We start from the raw sequence: 22,130 nt of genomic DNA, 5'->3' as shown, positions 1-22,130 counted from the left end.
TTGGGACTCACACTGTCAACAACCCCAGGTGGACATGGAGAACACAACTCAATATGCAGTAAATAAATATGAAGGTAGATCAGGGATATGCGGGTTAATCAGATCTGAGCCCTCTTATCAGGGACTGATTGAGACCTGGGACACCAGGGGTGTATTCATTAGGCACCAAACGGAAGAAAACGGGAGTGAAACAGGGAGGGACTACCATGACTTGTCCAATCAGAAACACTATTTTAGTTTCAAAACTTGACTACACTGGCTGCAGAGTGCTGCCTTGTAGCCTATAGGGACACGTCTCTGTGTATAGCTTGGGATTACATCCCATCACAGGCCTCGGTCAGAACCCCTCCACGTACAGTAGCCTAAATATGGACAAACAGCCTCCTGTCTTATTGCAGGATTTACGTCTTCATTTCCACAATGACATCCCATCAGGCACAACAGGGTTCAGATAATATTAAAAATAATTTCAAATGGCTTTATCTGTGCTCGATTGAGCTAGTCTGTCTTAACAGACCAATAGCATGGTCACAAAACAGAAAACCCCAGCCTAGAGCAAACGCTCAAACTATTGGAAAGATTGCGAATAGTATTTGAACCCAGGTCTGGAATCAGTATGCTGTGGCAGTTCCCCCAAGCGAGTCCTTTCCACTGTGGCCTCCCGGGTGGCGCAGTGGTCTAGGGCACTGCATCGCAGTGCTAGCTGCGCCACCAGAGTCTCTGGGTTCACGCCCAGGCTCTGTCGCAGCCGGCCGCAACCGGGAGGTCCGGGGGGCGACGCACAATTGGCATAGCGTCGTGTAACACGACGTACGTGTACGTGTACGTGTAACACGTACGGGTTAGACACGTAACACGTACGGGTTAGGCACGTAACATGTACGGGTTAGGCACGTAACATGTACGGGTTAGACATGTAACACGTACGGTTTAGGCATGTAACACGTACGGGTTAGACATGTAACACGCAAGGGTTAGGCACGTAACACGTACGGGTTAGGCACGTAACACGTACGGGTTAGGCACGTAACATGTACGGGTTAGACACGTAACACGTACGGTTTAGGCATGTAACACGTACGGGTTAGACATGTAACACGCACGGGTTAGGCACGTAACACGTATGGGTTAGACATGTAACACGCACGGGTTAGACATGTAACACGTACGGTTTAGACATGTAACACGTACGGGTTAGACATGTAACACGCACGGGTTAGGCATGTAACACGCACGGGTTAGGCATGTAACACGCACGGGTTAGGCATGTAACATGCACGGGTTAGACATGTAACACGCACGGGTTAGACATGTAACACGCACGGGTTAGACATGTAAGGCACGAGTTAGACATGTAACACGTACAGGTTAGGCATGTAACACGCACGGGTTAGGCATGTAACACGCACGGGTTAGACATGTAACACGCACGGTTTAGGCATGTAACACGCACGGGTTAGACATGTAACACGCACGGGTTAGACATGTAAGGCACGAGTTAGACATGTAACACGTACAGGTTAGGCATGTAACACGCACGGGTTAGGCATGTAACACGCACGGGTTAGACATGTAACACGCACGGGTTAGACATGTAACACGCACGGGTTAGACATGTAACACGCACGGTTTAGACATGTAACACGCACGGGTTAGGCATGTAACACGCACGGGTTAGGCATGTAACACGCACGGGTTAGACATGTAACACGCACGAGTTAGACATGTAACACGCACGGGTTAGGCATGTAACACGCACGGGTTAGGCATGTAACACGCACGGGTTAGGCATGTAACACGCACGGGTTAGGCATGTAACACGTACGGTTTAGGCATGTAACACGCACGGTTTAGGCATGTAACACGCACGGTTTAGGCATGTAACACGCACGGTTTAGGCATGTAACACGCACGGTTTAGGCATGTAACACGTACGGGTTAGACATGTAACACGCACGGGTTAGGCACGTAACACGTACGGGTTAGACACGTAACACGCACAGTTTAGGCATGTAACACGCACGGGTTAGGCATGTAACACGCACGGGTTAGGCATGTAACACGCACGGGTTAGGCATGTAACACGTACGGGTTAGGCATGTAACACGCACGGTTTAGGCATGTAACACGTACGGGTTAGACATGTAACACGTACGGGTTAGGCACGTAACATGTACGGGTTAGGCACGTAACATGTACGGGTTAGACACGTAACACGTACGGTTTAGGCATGTAACACGTACGGGTTAGACATGTAACACGCAAGGGTTAGGCACGTAACACGTACGGGTTAGGCACGTAACACGTACGGGTTAGGCACGTAACATGTACGGGTTAGACACGTAACACGTACGGTTTAGGCATGTAACACGTACGGGTTAGACATGTAACACGCACGGGTTAGGCACGTAACACGTACGGGTTAGACATGTAACACGCACGGGTTAGACATGTAACACGTACGGTTTAGACATGTAACACGTACGGGTTAGACATGTAACACGTACGGGTTAGACATGTAACACGCACGGGTTAGGCACGTAACACGTACGGGTTAGACAAGTAACACGCACGTGTTAGACATGTAACACGTACGGTTTAGGCATGTAACACGTACGGGTTAGACATGTAACACGCACGGGTTAGGCACGTAACACGTACGGGTTAGGCACGTAACACGCTAAGGGTTTGGCATGTAACACGCATGGGTTAGGCATGTAACACGCACGGGTTAGGCATGTAACACGCACGGGTTAGGCATGTAACACGCTAAGGGTTTGGCATGTAACACGCATGGGTTAGGCATGTAACACGCACGGGTTAGGCATGTAATGCACGTACACGAACCAGCACACACACACACATGTGTATCCAGAAAGTCCCCAATGACCAGTCACACACACACACCAGCTTGCAAACACATGCGCACGCACACACACACGAGAGGCAAAGGTTGTTCACATAAGCTTCCACACACACACGAGAGGAAACGGTGGTTCACATACAGTTGAAGTCGGAAGTTTACATACACCTTAGCCAAATAAATTTAAACTCAGTTTTTCACAATTCCTGACATTTAATCCTAGTAAAAATTCCCTGTCTTAGGTCAGTTAGGATCACCAGTTAATTTTAAGAATGTGAAATGTCAGAATAATAGTAGAGAGAATTATTTATTTCAGCTTTTATTTCTTTCATCACATTCCAAGTGGGTCAGAAGTTTACATACACTCAATTAGTATTTGGTAGCATTGCCTTTAAATTGTTTAACTTGGATCAAATGTTTCGGGTAGCCTTCCACAAGCTTCCCACAATAAGTTGGGTGAATTTTGGCCCATTCCTCCTGACAGAGCTGGTGTAACTGAGTCAGGTTTGTAGGCCTCCTTGCTCGCACACGCTTTTTCAGTTCTGCCCACAAATGTTCTATAGAATTGAGGTCAGGGCTTTGTGATGGCCACTCCAATACCTTGACTTTGCTGTCCTTAAGCTATTTTGCCACAACTTTGGAAGTATGCTTGGTGTCATTGTCCATTTGGAAGACCCATTTGCGACCAAGCTTTAACTTCCTGACTGATGTCTTGAGATGTTGATTCAATATATCCACATCATATTCCTGCCTCATGATGCCATCTATTTTGTGAAGTGCACCAGTCCCTCCTGCAGCAAAGCACCCCCACAACATGATGCCGTGCTTCATGGTTGGGATGGTGTTCTTCGGCTTGCAACCCTCCCCCTTTTTCCTCCAAACATAACGATGGTCATTATGGCCAAACAGTTCTATTGTTGTTTCATCAGACCAGAGGACATTTCTCCAAAAAGTACGATCTTTGTCCCCATCTGCAGTTGCAAACCGTAGTCTGGCTTTTTTATGGCGGTTTTGGAGTAGTGGCTTCTTCCTTGCTGTGCGGCCTTTCAGGTTATGTCGATATAGGACTGGTTTTACTGTGGATATAGACACTTTTGTACCTGTTACCTCCAGCATCTTCACAAGGTGCTTTGCTGTTGTTCTGGGATTGATTTGCACTTTTCACCTCTAGTAGACAGAACGCATCTCCTTCCTGAGCGGTATGACGGCTGCGTGGTCCCATGGTGTTAATACTTGCGTACTATTGTTTGTACAGATGAACGTGGTACCTTCAGGCGTTTGGAAATTGTTCCCAAGGATGAACCAGACATGTGGAGGTCTACAATTATTTTTCTGAGGTCTTGGCTGATTTCTTTTGATTTTCCCATGATTTTCCCAAGCAAAGAGGCACTGAGTTTGAAGGTAGGCCTTGAAATACATCCACAGGTACACCTCCAATTGACTCAAATTATGTCAACTAGCCTATCAGATGCTTCTAAAGCCATGACATCATTTTCTGGAATTTTCCAAGCTGTTTCAAGGCACAGTCAACTTAGTGTATGTAAACTTCTGACCCACTGCAATTGTGACACAGTGAATTATAAGTGAAATAATCTGTCTGTAAACAATTGTGGGAAAAATTACTTGTCATGCACAAAGTAGATGTCCTAACCGACTTGCCAAAACTATGGTTTGTTAACAAGAAATGTGTGGAGTGGTTGAAAAACGAGTTTTAATGACTCCAACCTAAGTGTATGTAAAGTTCCGACTTCAACTGTAAGCTTCCACACAAACACACGAGAGGAAACGGTGGTTCACATAAGCTTCCACACACACACACGTGAGCCAAAAGCATCAGCAATATTTATATTCCGCTCCATCGTCGCACGTCTTTACTCTCAATTCCATTTCAAAGCTTTTGATCTAACATGTAAAGAAGTAAAACCCCCATCACATCTGAACGACCGCCTATCAGCCAAAATAGAAAAGCGTGTGTGTCAGGCAAAGTAACAAAGCTTGAAAAAGTGTCATAATGTACCAGCCATTCCTAACAAGTCCATTTCAACCACTGCTCTTAAATGGACTGAGTTTAAGTAGCATTGATTGTGTCAGAGGTAAGTCCAACGGTGACCTCATCAGACCCCACCTTAAGTTGTCAGAAGGAAAAGCTTTTATGGACGGTGTTTGTGCGTCCGGTGTGTGTGTGGTATTTGTGCATCCGGTGTGTGTGTGGTATTTGTGCATCCGGTGTGTGTGTGGTGTGGAAGGAAATGTTGAAAGAGGAAAACCCACAGTCCCACTGGACAGACAGACACTAGTCACCCACTTTAAAAGTTTAGCAGAGGAAAACACATGGGCCCACTGGACAGACAGACGCTAGTCACCCACTTTAAAAGCTTAGCAGAGGAAAACACACGGGCCCACTGGACAGACAGACACTAGTCACCCACTTTAAAAGCTTAGCAGAGGAAAACACACGGGCCCACTGGACAGACAGACACTAGTCACCCACTTTAAAAGCTTAGCAGAGGAAAACCCACGTGCCCACTGGACAGACAGACGCTAGTCACCCACTTTAAAAGCTTAGCAGAGGAAAACACACGGGCCCACTGGACAGACAGACACTAGTCACCCACTTTAATAGTTTAGCAGAGGAAAACCCACGTGCCCACTGGACAGACAGACGCTAGTCACCCACTTTAATAGTTTAGCAGAGGAAAACCCACGTGCCCACTGGACAGACAGACGCTAGTCACCCACTTTAATAGTTTAGCCAAGGTGAAGAGTGAGAAAGTAAACCTCTATTCTCTACTGGCCCCACTTTAAATAGTTCCAGCTTAACTGACTTTCTTGGTTGTTGGGAAATCGATTTTAGTAAAGGGCATTCTATCGCGGAATGACACAATAATAATTATAAACTGGGTAGTTCAAGCGCAGCGTTGCGTCGTGCCTAAGAACAGCCCTTATCGGTGTTATATTGGCCATATACCACACCCCCCTCTGCCTTATTGCGCGAGTATAGATTGGGTTTGTGGAGTGCTTTTACACCAGGGACTCAAAGCGCTTTGACATTGTTTGGGTGGCAGAACTCTAGTCTGGAATTCAACAGATATGCTCCGCTGCACCATTCTTGCACGAATCCAGGCTGATGGGACCAGGCCAATAGAGTAGAGCTCAGAGCCAGACATAGACAGTAGGCTGACTTTCATTTAAAGGGATTGTTCACCCAAAAGTTGAGATGTTGAGCTAACTGAAGGTACAGGAGACACTCAAGTAATTCTGTTGTTGAGGTGAGCTATCCCTTTAAGGCCTATATACACACAGCAAGACAGTGTTTTCACTGGCAGTCATTAATGAGAAGATCCACGCACAAGTCAACAGAAGTTCAACATGCTTATGAGGCGTGAATGAGACGAGGGAAAAGGAGGATGTACCCAACAACACAGTTTCCGATTGGTCAAGAGAATAGAGACTGACCTTTGACTCCCTCCAGCTCTTCGTCCTGGTCCTCTGTCAGCTGACCGGGTGGCCGGTAGGGCGGTGGGAGTCTCATCGGGGGAGGGGCCCCTCCTACTTCTGCTTTCTGCAGAGGGGAAACCAAAGATATGACGTGTAGGTCAGGAAGTGGGCAACTCTGGACCTGCAGCACTCCGGGATCAACGCTGTCCATCCCTGACACAGTCTAAAGTGGCTTCCTTCCTCTCCCGCCATTCACCTGCACCAGGAACTGGACAGTCTAACTCTCTGCAAGAGGAAGTGTTCACCCAAGAGAAGATGTGACCCTGTCCTTGGAAACGTCATAAAGAGAAGCCTTGGAGAGAAAAAAAGATGAGAGAAAAGAGAGAGCGCCTCTGGGAGGCGTAGATGACAGGGGAAAGGATGAGGGTCTCCAGGAGGGGTAGTAGATGACAGGGGAAAGGATGAGGGCCTCCAGGAGGGGTAGTAGATGACAGGGGGAGGGATGAGGGCCTCCAGGAGGGGTAGTAGATGACAGGGGAAAGGATGAGGGCCTCCAGGAGGGGTAGTAGATGACAGGGGAAAGGATGAGGGCCTCCAGGAGGGGTAGTAGATGACAGGGGAAAGGATGAGGGCCTCCAGGAGGGGTAGTAGATGACAGGGGGAGGGATGAGGGCCTCCAGGAGGGGTAGTAGATGACAGGGGGAGGGATGAGGGCCTCCAGGAGGGGTAGTAGATGACAGGGGAAAGGATGAGGGCCTCCAGGAGGGGTAGTAGATGACAGGGGAAAGGATGAGGGCCTCCAGGAGGGGTAGTAGATGACAGGGGAAAGGATGAGGGCCTCCAGGAGGGGTAGTAGATGACAGGGGAAAGGATGAGGGCCTCCAGGAGGGTTGGTGGATAACAGGGGGAGGGATGAGGGCCTCCAGGAGGGGTAGTAGATGACAGGGGGAGGGATGAGGGCCTCCAGGAGGGGTAGTAGATGACAGGGGAAGGGATGAGGGCCTCCAGGAGGGGTAGTAGATGACAGGGGAAAGGATGAGGGCCTCCAGGAGGGTTGGTGGATAACAGGGGGAGGGATGAGGGCCTCCAGGAGGGGTAGTAGATGACAGGGGGAGGGATGAGGGCCTCCAGGAGGGGTAGTAGATGACAGGGGAAGGGACGAGGGCCTCCAGGAGGGGTAGTAGATGACAGGGGAAAGGATGAGGGCCTCCAGGAGGGGTAGTAGATGACAGGGGAAAGGATGAGGGCCTCCAGGAGGGGTAGTAGATGACAAGGGAAAGGATGAGGGCCTCCAGGAGGGGTAGTAGATGACAGGGGAAAGGATGAGGGCCTCCAGGAGGGGTAGTAGATGACAGGGGGAGGGATGAGGGCCTCCAGGAGGGGTAGTAGATGACAGGGAAAAGGATGAGGGTCTCCAGGAGGGGTAGTAGATGACAGGGGGAGGGATGAGGGCCTCCAGGAGGAGTAGTAGATGACAGGGGAAAGGATGAGGGCCTCCAGGAGGGATAGTAGATGACAGGGGAAAGGATGAGGGCCTCCAGGAGGGGTAGTACATGACAGGGGAAAGGATGAGGGCCTCCAGGAGGGGTAGTAGATGACAGGGGGAGGGATGAAGGCCTCCAGGAGGGGTAGTAGATGACAGGGGAAAGGATGAGGGCCTCCAGGAGGGGTAGTAGATGACAGGGGAAAGGACAAGGGTCTCCAGGAGGGGGAGTAGATGACAGGGGGAGGGATGAGGGCCTCCAGGAGGGGTAGTAGATGACAGGGGAAAGGATGAGGGCCTCCAGGAGGGGTAGTAGATGACAGGGGAAAGGATGAGGGCCTCCAGGAGGGGTAGTAGATGACAGGGGAAAGGATGAGGGCCTCCAGGAGGGGGTAGTAGATGACCGAGGAAAGGATGAGGGCCTCCAGGAGGGGTAGTAGATGACAGGGGAAAGGATGAGGGTCTCCAGGAGGGGTAGTAGATGACAGGGGAAAGGATGAGGGTCTCCAGGAGGGGTAGTAGATGACAGGGGAAAGAATGAGGGTCTCCAGGAGGGGTAGTAGATGACAGGGGAAAGGATGAGGGCCTCCAGGAGGGGTAGTAGATGACAGGGGAAAGGATGAGGCCCTCCAGGAGGGGTAGTAGATGACAGGGGAAAGGATGAGGGCCTCCAGGAGGGGTAGTAGATGACATGGGAAAGGATGAGGGCCTCCAGGAGGGGTAGTAGATGACAGGGGAAAGGATGAGGGCCTCCAGGAGGGGTAGTAGATGACAGGGGAAAGGATGAGGGCCTCCAGGAGGGGTAGTAGATGACAGGGGAAAGGATGAAGTGTGGTGTGTTTGGTGCCAGGCAGCACTCCAGCACCTCTCTATTCAACTAAAGCAGTTGGGAAATGTAACTGTGCAGTACATGAATGGGCTCCTTGTCTGCATTCTCAGACCTCTAAATGGGTTCTATTCCTCAACGTTCCCTAATGTCACTTCCCCATCCATCTAATGCACTTTACATATCCAACATTATCCAAAGGGAGATATATACAGTAGTATCCAGTTCAACCCGAGACATATGATCTCAATGTAATTAAACCGGCTAATTAATTGTGCTTAACAGCCCTCCATCCTCCAGAGTTGGACGTGACGCTAATAGATCTGGGTCTATTAAGCCAAATAATTAAGGTTAATTGCAGACTGACTGTTCTAATCAAGCTAGGCTCACTAAGGCACTTTTAGAGTGATGAGATTCCTTTCTCCCTCCCTCCTTCCGTCCTGGTAACTTAAAAGGAAATACAAGGTAATAAACATTCGGGCTGTCCCTGACTAAAAGAAATGTGGGTTGACCAAGAGTCGTCTGTTCTTGCGACCAATCGATTGGTCAAAATTTTAAAACATGTATTTTTCCATATATTAGACACATCCTATTTGTTTTAACCAAATCAACTATATGAAGCAACATCTCAAGACATCAGTCAGGAAGTTAAAGCTTGGTCGCAAATGGGTCTTCCAAATTAACAATGACCCCAAGCATACTACCGAAGTTGTGGCAAAATGGCTAAAGGACAACAAGGTCAAGGTATTGGAGTGGCCATCACAAAGCCCTGACCTCAATCCTATAGAACATTTGTGGGCAGAACTGAAAAAGTGTGTGCGAGCAAGGAGGCCTACAAACCTGACTCAGTTCCACCAGCTCTGTCAGGAGGAATGGGCCAAAATTCACAGAACTTATTGTGGGAAGCTTGTGGAAGGCTACCCGAAACGTTTGACCCAAGTTAAACAATTTAAAGGCAATGGTACCAAATACTAATTGAGTGTATGTAAACTTCTGACCCACTTGGAATGTGATGAAAGAAATAAAAGCTTAAATAAATAATTCGCTCTACTATTATTCTGACATTTCACAATCTTAAAATAAAGTGGTGATCCTAACTAACCTAAAACAGGGAATTTTTACTAGGATTAAATGTCAGGAATTGTGAAAAACTGAGTTTAAATGTATTTGCTAAGATGTATGTAAACTTCCGACTTCAACTGTAGCTTACATGCAGCACTTCGTTAATTTTATCCATTCAGTTATTGTTTTCTTGCACAAACCACGAGTAACACCTGTCAAACTCAGACATATCTCTCAAAACACAGGGATGTCGATTCACACGGGACTAGTATGATCAGAGGACCTTGGAGTTCAGAAGGTTATTCTGACTGGAATTTAAAAAAATTACTGACATTGAATTTTCGGACGGGACTCAAATTACAGATGTGGTGTTTTGTGATTGTGCACATAATTACATTACCCGACCTCCCCCAGTAAACTAATAGGTTATGTCATGACTGTCCTGTGAGGACCCAGATGGGTTGGATCAGCTTTGCAGTGGATGAGTGCGGCCGGTGGGGGGTTGACATTTCACACCCTGTTGTAAATTAGGGATTAGAACTTTCAGCTATCTCCCTCTCCAAATTCAAACAAAAATATGCATTTGTTTCACAGACGTTTCCTGACGAAACTCTAACACGTTCTAAAGCAAATACTGGAACAATATTTCTAACATAGAACGTGGGGAATGGTCAAAGGCGATCTACAGAATAATAATGTCATTTGGGTTGTTATTTTGGGATGTCATTAAAAATGTTATAAAGGAAATACTGTAACTTGAAAAGTATACACACTATGTGTGAAGTGTCCATCCTCTACGTTGTGTATGAAATATGACAGACGCTGAGTGTTTTTGTTAAGAGAGGGATGTGATCTTATAAACTATAAGAGGAAATTGTTTCTATAACTTTGTACAAGTGAGTAGTCACCGCTCCTTTGAGAGAGCGTGTCAGCATGACGAACCGCCCCTTTTGAAGAACTGTAGAAAATGAGGGGTTAAGAATTAACATATCAGACCAGAGAGACGTGTAGCTGCAGCTCACGTCCAAAGTAGTTTGAACTCTGAAATCTCAACACGAGGTAGAGACGATAACGTCACCTCCCGGAAAATCACTGGTACGGCTGATTAGCTGTCCTAAGTAAAGTATCTAGAAAAGCAAAATTAAGTGGGACCACTCTATTACTCTTCTCAAATCACCATAGTACGCTACTCTCATCAACCAATGGGAACCATCGACACGGCTGGCTAGCCTGTCTTCAAAAGAGGCAACTTCAGGAGAGAATGGAAGGGAAATCTACTCTGTAGTTCTGTTCAGGACTACACAGCGAACCAAGGCATTTACACGTAAATACATTCATGATTTCTTACTCCAAACGGGCGGCGGTCTGTGTGCAAAGTATATGATTACTGTGAGAGTAGTTTCTAAAATGTACCAACGATATGTGTCTCTTTCTCTGTCTCTCTCTCCATCTCTATTGTGTCAGTCTGCTAGAGACCTGTTTCTAATGTATTAAGTGTGTATGTTTATCCTGTGTTATCATTTAGTTAGCTAGTAAATAAATAATTAAACCAATTTGTGTAGTACTGAATCATAAGTAAGGTTCGGGTTTTTTGCAGATGCAAGGAGGTTACGAATGTTCAGAATGATGATATGATACGAGGTTGTGATTAATAAGTTGCCTGTTTATAGACGTGATAGGTAAAGACCTTTAGAGTTTAATTCTTTAAATAACCGCGATCATGGTGCCCCAAATCCTAATGAGTTAATTGTTACATGCTTACTTTAATCGGATAACAATTAAACATAGTTAGTGGATTAGATAAATAACAGTCATCAGATTAATGAAAGTCACGACAGTTATAACAAAATCTGAACACCGTAATACATGTGACAGAAAAATGGATGCAGAGGAAGTGACAAAGTTGAACCGGGGAATGTTTACTGGTTGCTCAGGAGGTAAAGGGAAAGTCGGATGTGTGGAATAAATGTGACTAGTTGTGGAAAATACTGGAGATCAAGAAAAAGAAGGTGAGGAGCAAGATCTGCATGCATATTATGTGTGCCAAACAGGTGCTGTATAGAAAACAATATCATTTCCCTGAGCGTTTGGAACAATGTAAACACTCAATACATTATAAGTGTGCCAGAGAGTCTGTTGTAATGTTTTCTTTGTTAAGCATTTATTAAAGCAAAGACTAAAAGCAATCGCATTTATTCGTGAATAAAATTTCCAAAATGGAGAGGTTTATTTATTGTTTTAGCTAACTATTCAAGGCTCGCTTTATTGTATTTTAAAACTAAAACACTTGTTTGCATTTCACATCATGAATGACTCGTATGCTGTGTGATGACATGAACAAATGAATGATTGATTACAGTAGCCTCCAAAAGTATTGAAAAACAGGCCTCAGTAAGTTACGGTATTAAGACTAAACAGGATGGGCTCTTAGGCCTACAGCTCAATGGTGGTTATACAAGGCTGCTATACTAAACCTACTAATGATAATGACATTACTTATTATTATAATAATGATTATAATAATAATAATAGCAATAATAGTAATAATAACATTAAGAAGGAGATCAAGAACAAGGAGGCTACAGGAGTGAAAGCTGTGTGTATTTTGTGTGACAAACAAGATTGAAATATAATTTTTTGCCTGTTTGGAACAGTTTAAAAAAACACTAAATCTCATTATAAGTAATACCAGTCTGTTCTAACGCCCCCAAAACTGTAAAGCCTTTATTACAGCATAGCAAAGATTAAAAACAGATGAATCTGTGAAATGATTTACTAGTTGTGTGAAGTTTGGTGCTCACGGAGTCAGCAAGCTGTTAAACAAACACTCAAACAGGCAACAGAAGCAGGATCAGTCTTATTTCTGTAGAAACAGTATATTGATGATTTCTAAAGCCAGGCACATTTAACAGTTAGGCTGTTGACCTGATTTCTAAAGCCAGGCACATTTAACAGTTAGACTGTTGACCTGATTTCTAAAGCCAGGCACATTTAACAGTTAGGCTGTTGACCTGATTTCTAAAGCCAGGCACATTTAACAGTTAGGCTGTTGACCTGATTTCTAAAGCCAGGCACATTTAACAGTTAGGCTGTTGACCTGATTTCTAAAGCCAGGCACATTTAACAGTTAGGCTGTTGACCTGATTTCTAAAGCCAGGCACATTTAACAGTTAGGCTGTTGACCTGATTTCTAAAGCCAGGCACATTTAACAGTTAGGCTGTTGACCTGATTTCTAAAGCCAGGCACATTTAACAGTTAGGCTGTTGACCTAATTAAGTTGGGGTTGTCTTCTCATCTCCTCATTCTGCTGCCTCCACTGCATTGTTTTTGTTAACACCAATATGCTGGTTAACTTTGCTATTATGCTCATAGCAACATGGTCTAGGAAAAGGCTCCAATTCAACAGAGCACGGATGTGTTTCTGAACAGCGGACAGCGACCGCTATCCAATGCGGGAGAAAGCACATTTGTTATTAAATAATATTATTTGTATTAGTGTTGACTCATTGTTCTTATGTAATTATAACCATATACAATTTCAGTAGCACAAAACTTGGACTGTGCCATCCCAAAGATCTCCACAATGGATCAGTCCACTCAGACAGGTGTCTTCTTGTGCACCATGCTATATATATACACACACATACACACACACACACACACACACAAACACACACAGCTAAAGCTCGACCAACTGCCGATCGACCAAACAATCGACCATCCGACTAATTGGGGTCAGCCCTAATAAACATATTTTAAAAGTTAAAAGTTATAACCAAGCCTGTGACATTTTCACCACCAAATCTTTTTCTCAGAAAGTGGGGGGCTGCTTACCGGCATGACTCTGCTCTTTGCCTTGTGTTTTCTGTAACTGGGCGCCGTTAGTGAGACAGGCTGGAAAGAGAAAGACAAATGCAGACAGACAGACAGACAGACAGACAGACAGACAGACAGACAGACAGACAGACAGACAGACAGACAGACAGACAGACAGACAGACAGACAGAGACATACAGAGACATACAGACATATACAGACACACACACAGGCAGACAGACAGACAGACAGACAGACAGACAGACAGACAGACAGACAGACAGACACACAGACACACAGACAGAGACACACAGACAGACAGAGAGACAGACAGAGACATACAGACAGACAGACAGACAGACAGACAGACAGACAGACAGACAGACAGACAGACAGACAGACAGACAGACAGACAGAGACATACAGAGACAGACAGACAGACAGACAGACAGACAGACAGACAGACAGACAGACAGACAGACAGACAGACAGACAGACAGACAGACAGACAGACAGACAGACAGACAGACAGACAGACAGACAGAGAGAGAGAGAGAGAGACAGACACACACGCAAGCACACATACACGGACAGACACATAGACATGCGAAAGGAAGAGCGTCAAACTCCATTCATGCACCAAGCACCAGCTGAAATAACAACAACTACAAGAAATTCTAACCTACAAGAGAAGCAGCAGAGCAAACACAACCAATTCTCTAAGGCAAAGAGGGGGCACCACGAACTACAACAGTGATACACACTGTAACACTGAAGAGACGCTCACCAATAAACTGCCTATCCCCTAAGAAAACACTTGAGCATCTGAGGGATATAAAAATATAAATACATTTTGTTGGGTCATGATTTGTGCTGCATGTGTGTGTGTGTGTGGGTGTATGTTTACCCTTGGCGTGGCAGAGAGGCTCTGAACGATGAAGACCACGGGACTGGGAGCTGTCTTGATGACCTGGACTGCCTCCTCATGACTGACATTCTGGAGGTCCACACCTGATACCTGACACACACACACACACACACACACACACACACACACAGGCTCGTGCGAGAGCACACACACACACACACACACACACACACACACACACACACACACACACACACACACACACACACACACACACACACACACACACACACACACAAACACACACAGACAGACACAGGCACACACGCACACAGAAAGAGAGGAGAGGGGGAAGAGAGAGAGGAGAGGGGGAAGAGAGAGAGGAGAGGGGGAAGAGAGAGAGGAGATGGGGAAGAGAGAGAGGAGAAAGAGAGAGAGGAGAGGGGGAAGAGAGGGAGGAGACAGGAAAGAACATACAGAAAGAAAAAGGGATGGCATGAGATAGAGTGGTGAGACAGGGGATAGAGATGGAAAGAGGAGAGAGTACGAAAAGGGGTCAAAAGAGAGAGAACACGCCAGAAAGAGAGAGATGAGAGAGAGAAAGAGGGGGAGAGAGAGAGAAAGAGAGGGGGGAGAGAGAGAGAAATAGAGAGGGGGAGAGAGAGAGAGAGAGAGAGAGGGGGGGGAAAGAGAGAGAGAGTGGGGTGGGGGGAGAGGATTCAACAGAGGTCACCAACCTGTCTGGAATTTGCGGTTTGCGTTTCTGTAGCATTGACATGGTGTCATAAGTAGTTTCCTCTAGTGTTGCTACAGTGTTGAATTAGCATTTCTGTATCATTGCTGTGTCACTGCTATAGCATTGTGCTAGCGTTCTCTCCTCCTCACCTGCACTATCTTGTCTCCAGTCTTGAGGGAGCGAGTGCGTCCTGCTGGGCTCTCCGGCAGTACCTGTAATTTATTTAATTAATTCAATTCATTAATGAAATAAAAAGATACAAGTTATGATACATTTCTGAATCAATATAAAGATGTAAAGCTACATTCTGGGATTTAAACAAAATCAAAACAGGGTACGATACCACTTGTTTTGGTATAAGGCTTCACAAATCCCTGACTGAAGCTTTAAGCTACAAAGTGGAGAGAGGGAGAATGTTGGCACGGCGTCACCTGTTTGATAAAGATGCCCTTGAGTTCCTCTCCGTTCTTCAGTCTCTTGATGACGCTTTGCCCGCCCACGATGCTGATGCCAAGAGACTCGCCATCCTCCTGCCACACCTCCACTCTGGAAGCACGTGGGCACATGCCAGGGTAAGTTCACACACAGACGAGCGAAAACGCACACACACACACACACACACACACACACAGAAAGAGACAGACGCACGTACACATACACACAGAGAGACAGACGCACGTACACACGTACACACACACACACACAGACAGAAAGACAGACACACGTACACACAGAGAGACAGACACACGTACACACACACACAGAAAGAGACAGACGCACGTACACATACACACAGAGAGACAGACACACGTACACACGTACACACACACAGACAGAAAGACAGACACACGTACACACACAAAGCCTGTGATCTCCATTACTCAGGCATCTCGCCTACATCCATTATGTACCAGAAAAGCTCATTAAAGTGTTCATGAGTCATGACTGCTCTCGGGATGAGACAGGCACACACAACCATGGCCCTAACTATTATGAGGACGAGTCTCGGACCTCAGAAAAAATTAATATTAGAAAAAATGACAATGTACATACAGTTGAAGTCGGAAGTTTACATACACTTAGGTTGGAGTCATTAAAACTCGTTTTTCAACCACTCCACAAGTTTCTTGTTAACAAACTATAGTTTTGGCAAGTCGGTTAGGACATCTACTTTCTGCATGACACAAGTCATTTTTCCAACAATTGTTTACAGACAGATTATTTCACTTACAATTCACTGTATCACAATTCCAGTGGGTCAGAAGTTTACATACACTAAGTTGACGGTGCCTTGAAACAGCTTGGAAAATTCCAGAGAATTATGTCATGGCTTTAAAAGCTTCTGATAGGCTAATTGACATAATTTGAGTCAATTGGAGGTGTACCTGTGGATGTATTTCAAGGCCTAACTTCAAACTCAGTGCCTCTTTGCTTGACATCATGGGAAAATCAAAAGAAATCAGCCAAGACCTTAGTATTGTAGACCTCCACAAGTCTGGTTCATCCTTGAGAGCAATTTCCAAACGCCTGAAGGTACCACGTTCATCTGTACAAACAATAGTACGCAAGTATAAACACCATTGGACCACACAGCCGTCATACCGCTCAGGAAGGAGACGCGTTCTGTCTCCTAGAGATGAACGTACTTTGGTGCGAAAAGTGCAAATCAATCCCAGAACAACAGCAAAGGTGCTGTGAAGATGCTGGAGGAAACAGGTACAAGATGCTGAAGATGCTGGAGGAAACAGGTACAAAAGTGTCTACATCCACAGTAAAATGAGGCCGCTCAGCAAGGAAGAAGCCACTGCTCCAAAACCGCCATAAAAAAGCCAGACTACGGTCTGCAACTGCACATGGGGACAAAAATCACACTTTTTGGAGAAATGTCCTCTGGTCTGATGAAACCAAAATTGAACTGTTTGGCCATAATGACCATTGTTATGTTTGGAGGAAAAAGGGGGAGCAAAAGAACATCATCCCAACCGTGAAGCACGGCAGTGGCAGCATCATGTTGTGGGGGTGCTTTACTGCAGGAGGGACTGGTGTCACGCCCTGACCATAGATTGCTTTGTATGTTTCTATTTTTTGTTTGGTCGGGGTGTGATGTGGGTGGGCATTCTATGTTTGTATGTCTATGTTTTCTATTTCTATTGTGTTTGGCCTGGTATGGTTCCCAATCAGAGGCAGCTGTCAATCGTTGTCTCTGATTGAGAACCATACTTAGGTAGCTTGTTTTCCCACTGAGTTGTGGGTGGTTGTTTTCTGTTTAGTGTTTTGTTGCACCTTGCAGAACTGTTCTTTTGTCGGTTTGTTGTTTTTGTTTGAGTGTTCATATTTATTAAAAGTATTATGAATACTTATCACGCTGCACTTTGGTCCTCTTCTCCTTCTCCCGACGACAATCGAGACAACTTGTGCACTTCACAAAATAGATCATCATGAGGGAGGAAAATTATGTGGATATGTTGAAGCAACGTCTCAAGACATCAATCAGCCAAGTTAAAGCTTGGTCGCAAATGGATCTTCCAAATGGACAATGACCCCAAGCATACTTCCAAAGTTGTGGCAAAATGGCTTAAGGACAGCAAAGTCAAGGTACTGGAGTGGCCATCACAAAGCCCTGAAGTCAATCCTATAGAAAACTTGTGTGTGAGCAAGGAGGCCTACAAATCTGACTCAGTTACAACAGCTCTGTCTGTACTTTAAATATTAAATAACACATATGGAATCATGTAAGTTCTAATGAACTTATCCTCTGCAGCAGAGGTAACTCTGGGTCTTCCTTTCCTGTGGCGGCCCTCATGAGAGCCTGTTTCATCATAGCACTTGATGGTTTTTGTGACTGCATTTGAAGAACCTTTAAAAGTTTGACTGACCTTCATGTCTTAAAGTAATGAAGGGCTGACGTTTCTCATTGCTTATTGGAGCTGTTCTTGCCATAATATGGACTTGGTCTTTTTCCAAATAGGGCTATCTTCTATATACCACCCTACCTTGTCACACACAACTGATTGGCTCAAATGCATTAAGAAGGAAAGAAATTCCACAAATTAACTTTTAACAAGGCATACCTGTTCATTGAAATGCATTCCAGGTGACTACCTCACGAAGCTGATTGAGAGAATGCTAAGAGTGTGCAAAGATGTCATCAAGGCAAAGGGTGGCTACTTTGAAGAATCTCAAATATAAAATATATTTTGATTTGTTTAACACTTTTTTGGTTACTACATGATTCCATACATGTTATTTCATAGTTTTGATGTCTTCACTATTATTCTACAATGTAGAAAAAAGTAAAAATAAAGACAAACCCTGGAATAAGTAGGTGTGTTCAATCTTTTGACCGGTACTGTATGTATATAAACTCAGTTTCTGTGAAGGGAGTAGTACACAGTGTTGTACGAGATCTTCAGTTTCTTGGCAATTTATCGCATGGAATAGCTTTCATTTCTCAGAACAAGAATAGACTGACGAGTTTCAGAAGAAAGTTCTTTGTTTCTGGCCATTTTGAGCCTGTAATCGAAACCCACAAATGCTGATGCTACAGATACTCAACTAGTCTAAAGAAGGCCAGTTTTATTGCTTCTTTAATCAGCACAACAGTTTTCAGCTGTACTAACATAATTGCAAAAGGGTTTTCTAATGATCAATTAGCTTTTAAAATGATAAACTTGGATTAGCTAACACAACGTGCCATTGGATCACAGGAGTGATGGTTGCTGATAATGGGCCTCTGTACGCCTATGTAGATATTCCATAACAAATCTACCGTTTCCAGCTACAAATGTCATTTACAACATTAACAATGTCTACACTGTATTTATGATCAATATGATGCTATTTTAATGGACAAAAATTTGTTTTTCTTTCAAAAACCAGTGGAATCATGAACAGTGGTTTGCTCATCATGTCCGCCTGCGTCCCCTGGATATGCCTTTTTAAAAGCACATTCACCACGCTCTCAAACGGCTAACTCTGCCCTCCCGTGTCACAGGTCGAGGGCCGACTAGGAACAAACTAAATCAGCTCAAGTAGGCAATAGAGACGCTGCTGTGTTTGCGAAATGCCGGACAAAACGCCATTTTAAAACGATCCCGCGACTCCTGCCGTGTCTACAGACATCCCCCACACAAACAAAAAACGACACTCGGAGAATGAGTGCACAAGCTTATAGATATGTCAGTCAGTCAGGTGGGTCCGTCGGCAGAGACTTCGATTGCAGTTGAAGGGCTCTGGCTAATATTACTTAGCCAGCTAGAAAGATGACGCAAGAAGCAAAAGCTAACGTTAAACGGAGCCTACCTCAGCAGGAGCAGAAAATATGCTACTAAATTCACGCAATAACTTTGCTTTACAGAGAGTAGGCTACTGAGGAAGACAGTGATGATGTGGCGCTCAGTGGTGAGGCGAGACGCATTGCATGCAGGAGGGAGGGAGCAGAGGGAAAGGTTAGTACAGTGGTTCCCAAACTGGAGGTCGTGGCCCCATGTGGGGACCGCTGAGAAAATCTGTACTAATCTTATCAAACAAGTTAGGAACTTAAACACATACGATATGTTTCATATATGAACATCTCCCATTGACCCATCTTCCTTATAGGCCTTACATTAAAATGCAATAAACACGCAAACAATAGTTCCAAAAAATGTCCTACGTTTTCATTTCGTCGCTGATAAATGTGTCAGTGTGAATCATTTGTCATATTTCCATCCTTTCAGGGGTATAACATTACAATTGTGTAGCTAATAGGCTGTGTGTTTGTAGATGGACTGCGGTGAATGAACCTACAGCAGCCAAGGTCATAATGGCTAGGGTTATTTTTGCTTGATTTTGCTGTTCTCCAAACAGTATTTGAACGTTTTTTTTTATTGTATAGAAATTAAGTATATTAGTTCAAACTTTCCCCAAAAAATGCTGTGGGGGAACCTTCCCCACCACCTTTTTGGAAAGTTGAAGCTCATTTACTGCATTTCTATATAATAAAAAAAACTTAAATACTGTTTGGAGAACAGCAAAAGCAAGCAAAAATAACCCTAGCCATTATGACCTTGGCTGCTGTAGGTTCATTCATCTCAGTCGATCTAATAACACTAAAACACAAACCGTGGTTACGGCCCTGCACACTACCACACACACACTCACGCAGGTCCACATACACACACAACCACTGCAGTTATGATCACATTGCTCTCTATTAGGTGGGCCTTGAGTTTGACATTTCTTTTAACTGTGATAAATTATCGTCCAGGTTCCAAACTACACATTCTATAATGATTCTTTCCCCAGTCCTTCTGTACCCGATAAAATAAAAACGAACCGTGACCCAAAAAACAAGGTGAATTTAGTGAATCTGTTAAATGTTTAATTAAAAAAAGATACTTTGTCAGTATCCACTTTGACACATACAGACAGACAAACGGACACACATGGACACAGCCCTTACCTGCGTGGGGGTCCCCAGTGACTGAAGGCAGGGGTTTCCTTTCCCTCTCCTTCCTCCCTCTCAGGTAGATCACTGAGAGCACACGCCAAGATGTTGTTAACCACTGTAATTGACCACTAATTGATTTTAATGTATTGTCCCTGTACGTTCACCTGTTCTGTATCTACACGCTGACTACTTCCTGCTGACCTCTTGCAGGTTTCTGACCCCAAGGGTCTTTTCCCAGTTAGCGAAAGGTTAAACAGTGACTGAACACGTCGTTTGGAACATGTGTTTTTCTGTTGCTCATTAGAAAAAATATATTTCGGTCTTGGAGGGGTGTTTCCTGACCGATTCTGGGTTTGGTTAATTATGTTTGTCCCCCATGAGACACTGTAGACGCGGAAACCTTTTTCACTTCCTGAAAATCCCCAGAATGAATCGAAGATAACTCAAGAAATCGGTCATTCATTTTGGTGTTTTTGCAGAGGAAGTTTTAGTCGTGCAATTTTACATCTAACTAAGGTGTTTGATGCAGTATTTCTCAAGTTAAAAAAATGTGTGACGTGTTGTCTTATGTAAACAAAGTCGGAGCTGCTGGGCAGGTCTGTCTCACCGTCTATGCTATTGGATAGAGACCAATCACCACAGCTGATCACCCCATGTTAGTGGGCACATGGACATCAGATCAAAACCCAGCCTTCATTTACCTGGTGTGAGGCACAGATGTTCCTAACTCCGTTTTAGAGGAGACTTTATAACCAAAATGATCCTATTTACACTTTGTAGTCTATTTTGACGCTAGAATAACTGCTTCTGACTCATAATGATGCCACATAGTCCGTTTTTAAAGGGATTCGTTGCTCTTTAAATAACAACCAGAGGTGATGGTGAATGTAGAATGTGTGTTGCTCTTTAAATAACAACCAGAGGTGATGGTGAATGTAGAATGTGTGTTGCTCTTTAAATAACAACCAGAGGTGATGGTGAATGTAGATTGTGTGTTGCTCTTTAAATAACAACCAGAGGTGATGGTGAATGTAGATTGTGTGTTGCTCTTTAAATAACAACCAGAGGTGATGGTGAATGTAGAATGTGTGTTGCTCTTTAAATAACAACCAGAGGTGATGGTGAATGTAGATTGTGTGTTGCTCTTTAAATAACAACCAGAGGTGATGGTGAATGTAGATTGTGTGTTGCTCTTTAAATAACAACCAGAGGTGATGGTGAATGTAGATTGTGTGTTTCTCTTTAAATAACAACCAGAGGTGATGGTGAATGTAGATTGTGTGTTGCTCTTTAAATAACAACCAGAGGTGATGGTGAATGTAGAATGTGTGTTGCTCTTTAAATAACAACCAGAGGTGATGGTGAATGTAGATTGTGTGTTGCTCTTTAAATAACAACCAGAGGTGATGGTGAATGTAGATTGTGTGTTGCTCTTTAAATAACAACCAGAGGTGATGGTGAATGTAGATTGTGTGTGTGTTGACTGTGGCTCTAAAGCGAGATCTGTTGTCCTACCAGTGTCGTCCTCCTCCCTGGCCCCTTCCCTCCCTCTCTCTCTCATTCTCGCCTTCCCTCCCTCTCTCTCTCTCCTTCCCTCCCTCTCTCT

The 22,130-nt window shown here is 44.7% G+C and overlaps 1 protein-coding gene across 1 annotated transcript in view; it reads right to left on the bottom strand.

Annotated features, from left to right (window-relative positions):
- LOC120053914 overlaps positions 1–22,130 on the bottom strand; it is a 171,480-nt gene that overhangs the window by 65,752 nt on the left and 83,598 nt on the right. Inside the window, exons 21-26 of the mRNA XM_039001224.1 lie at positions 20,537–20,608; positions 15,525–15,639; positions 15,243–15,305; positions 14,397–14,513; positions 13,508–13,567; positions 6,320–6,425 (exon numbers count right to left, since the gene is read on the bottom strand). Coding sequence (XP_038857152.1) covers positions 6,320–6,425; positions 13,508–13,567; positions 14,397–14,513; positions 15,243–15,305; positions 15,525–15,639; positions 20,537–20,608 — 533 coding nt within the window. The remainder of the gene's footprint in view (positions 1–6,319; positions 6,426–13,507; positions 13,568–14,396; positions 14,514–15,242; positions 15,306–15,524; positions 15,640–20,536; positions 20,609–22,130) is intronic.

This window comes from Salvelinus namaycush, chromosome 9 (assembly GCF_016432855.1).
Source record: "Salvelinus namaycush isolate Seneca chromosome 9, SaNama_1.0, whole genome shotgun sequence".
Classification (NCBI taxonomy): Eukaryota; Metazoa; Chordata; class Actinopteri; order Salmoniformes; family Salmonidae; genus Salvelinus; species Salvelinus namaycush.
The sequence above is the reverse complement of the archived record's forward strand: the minus strand, read 5'-3'. Positions and strand labels throughout refer to the sequence as shown.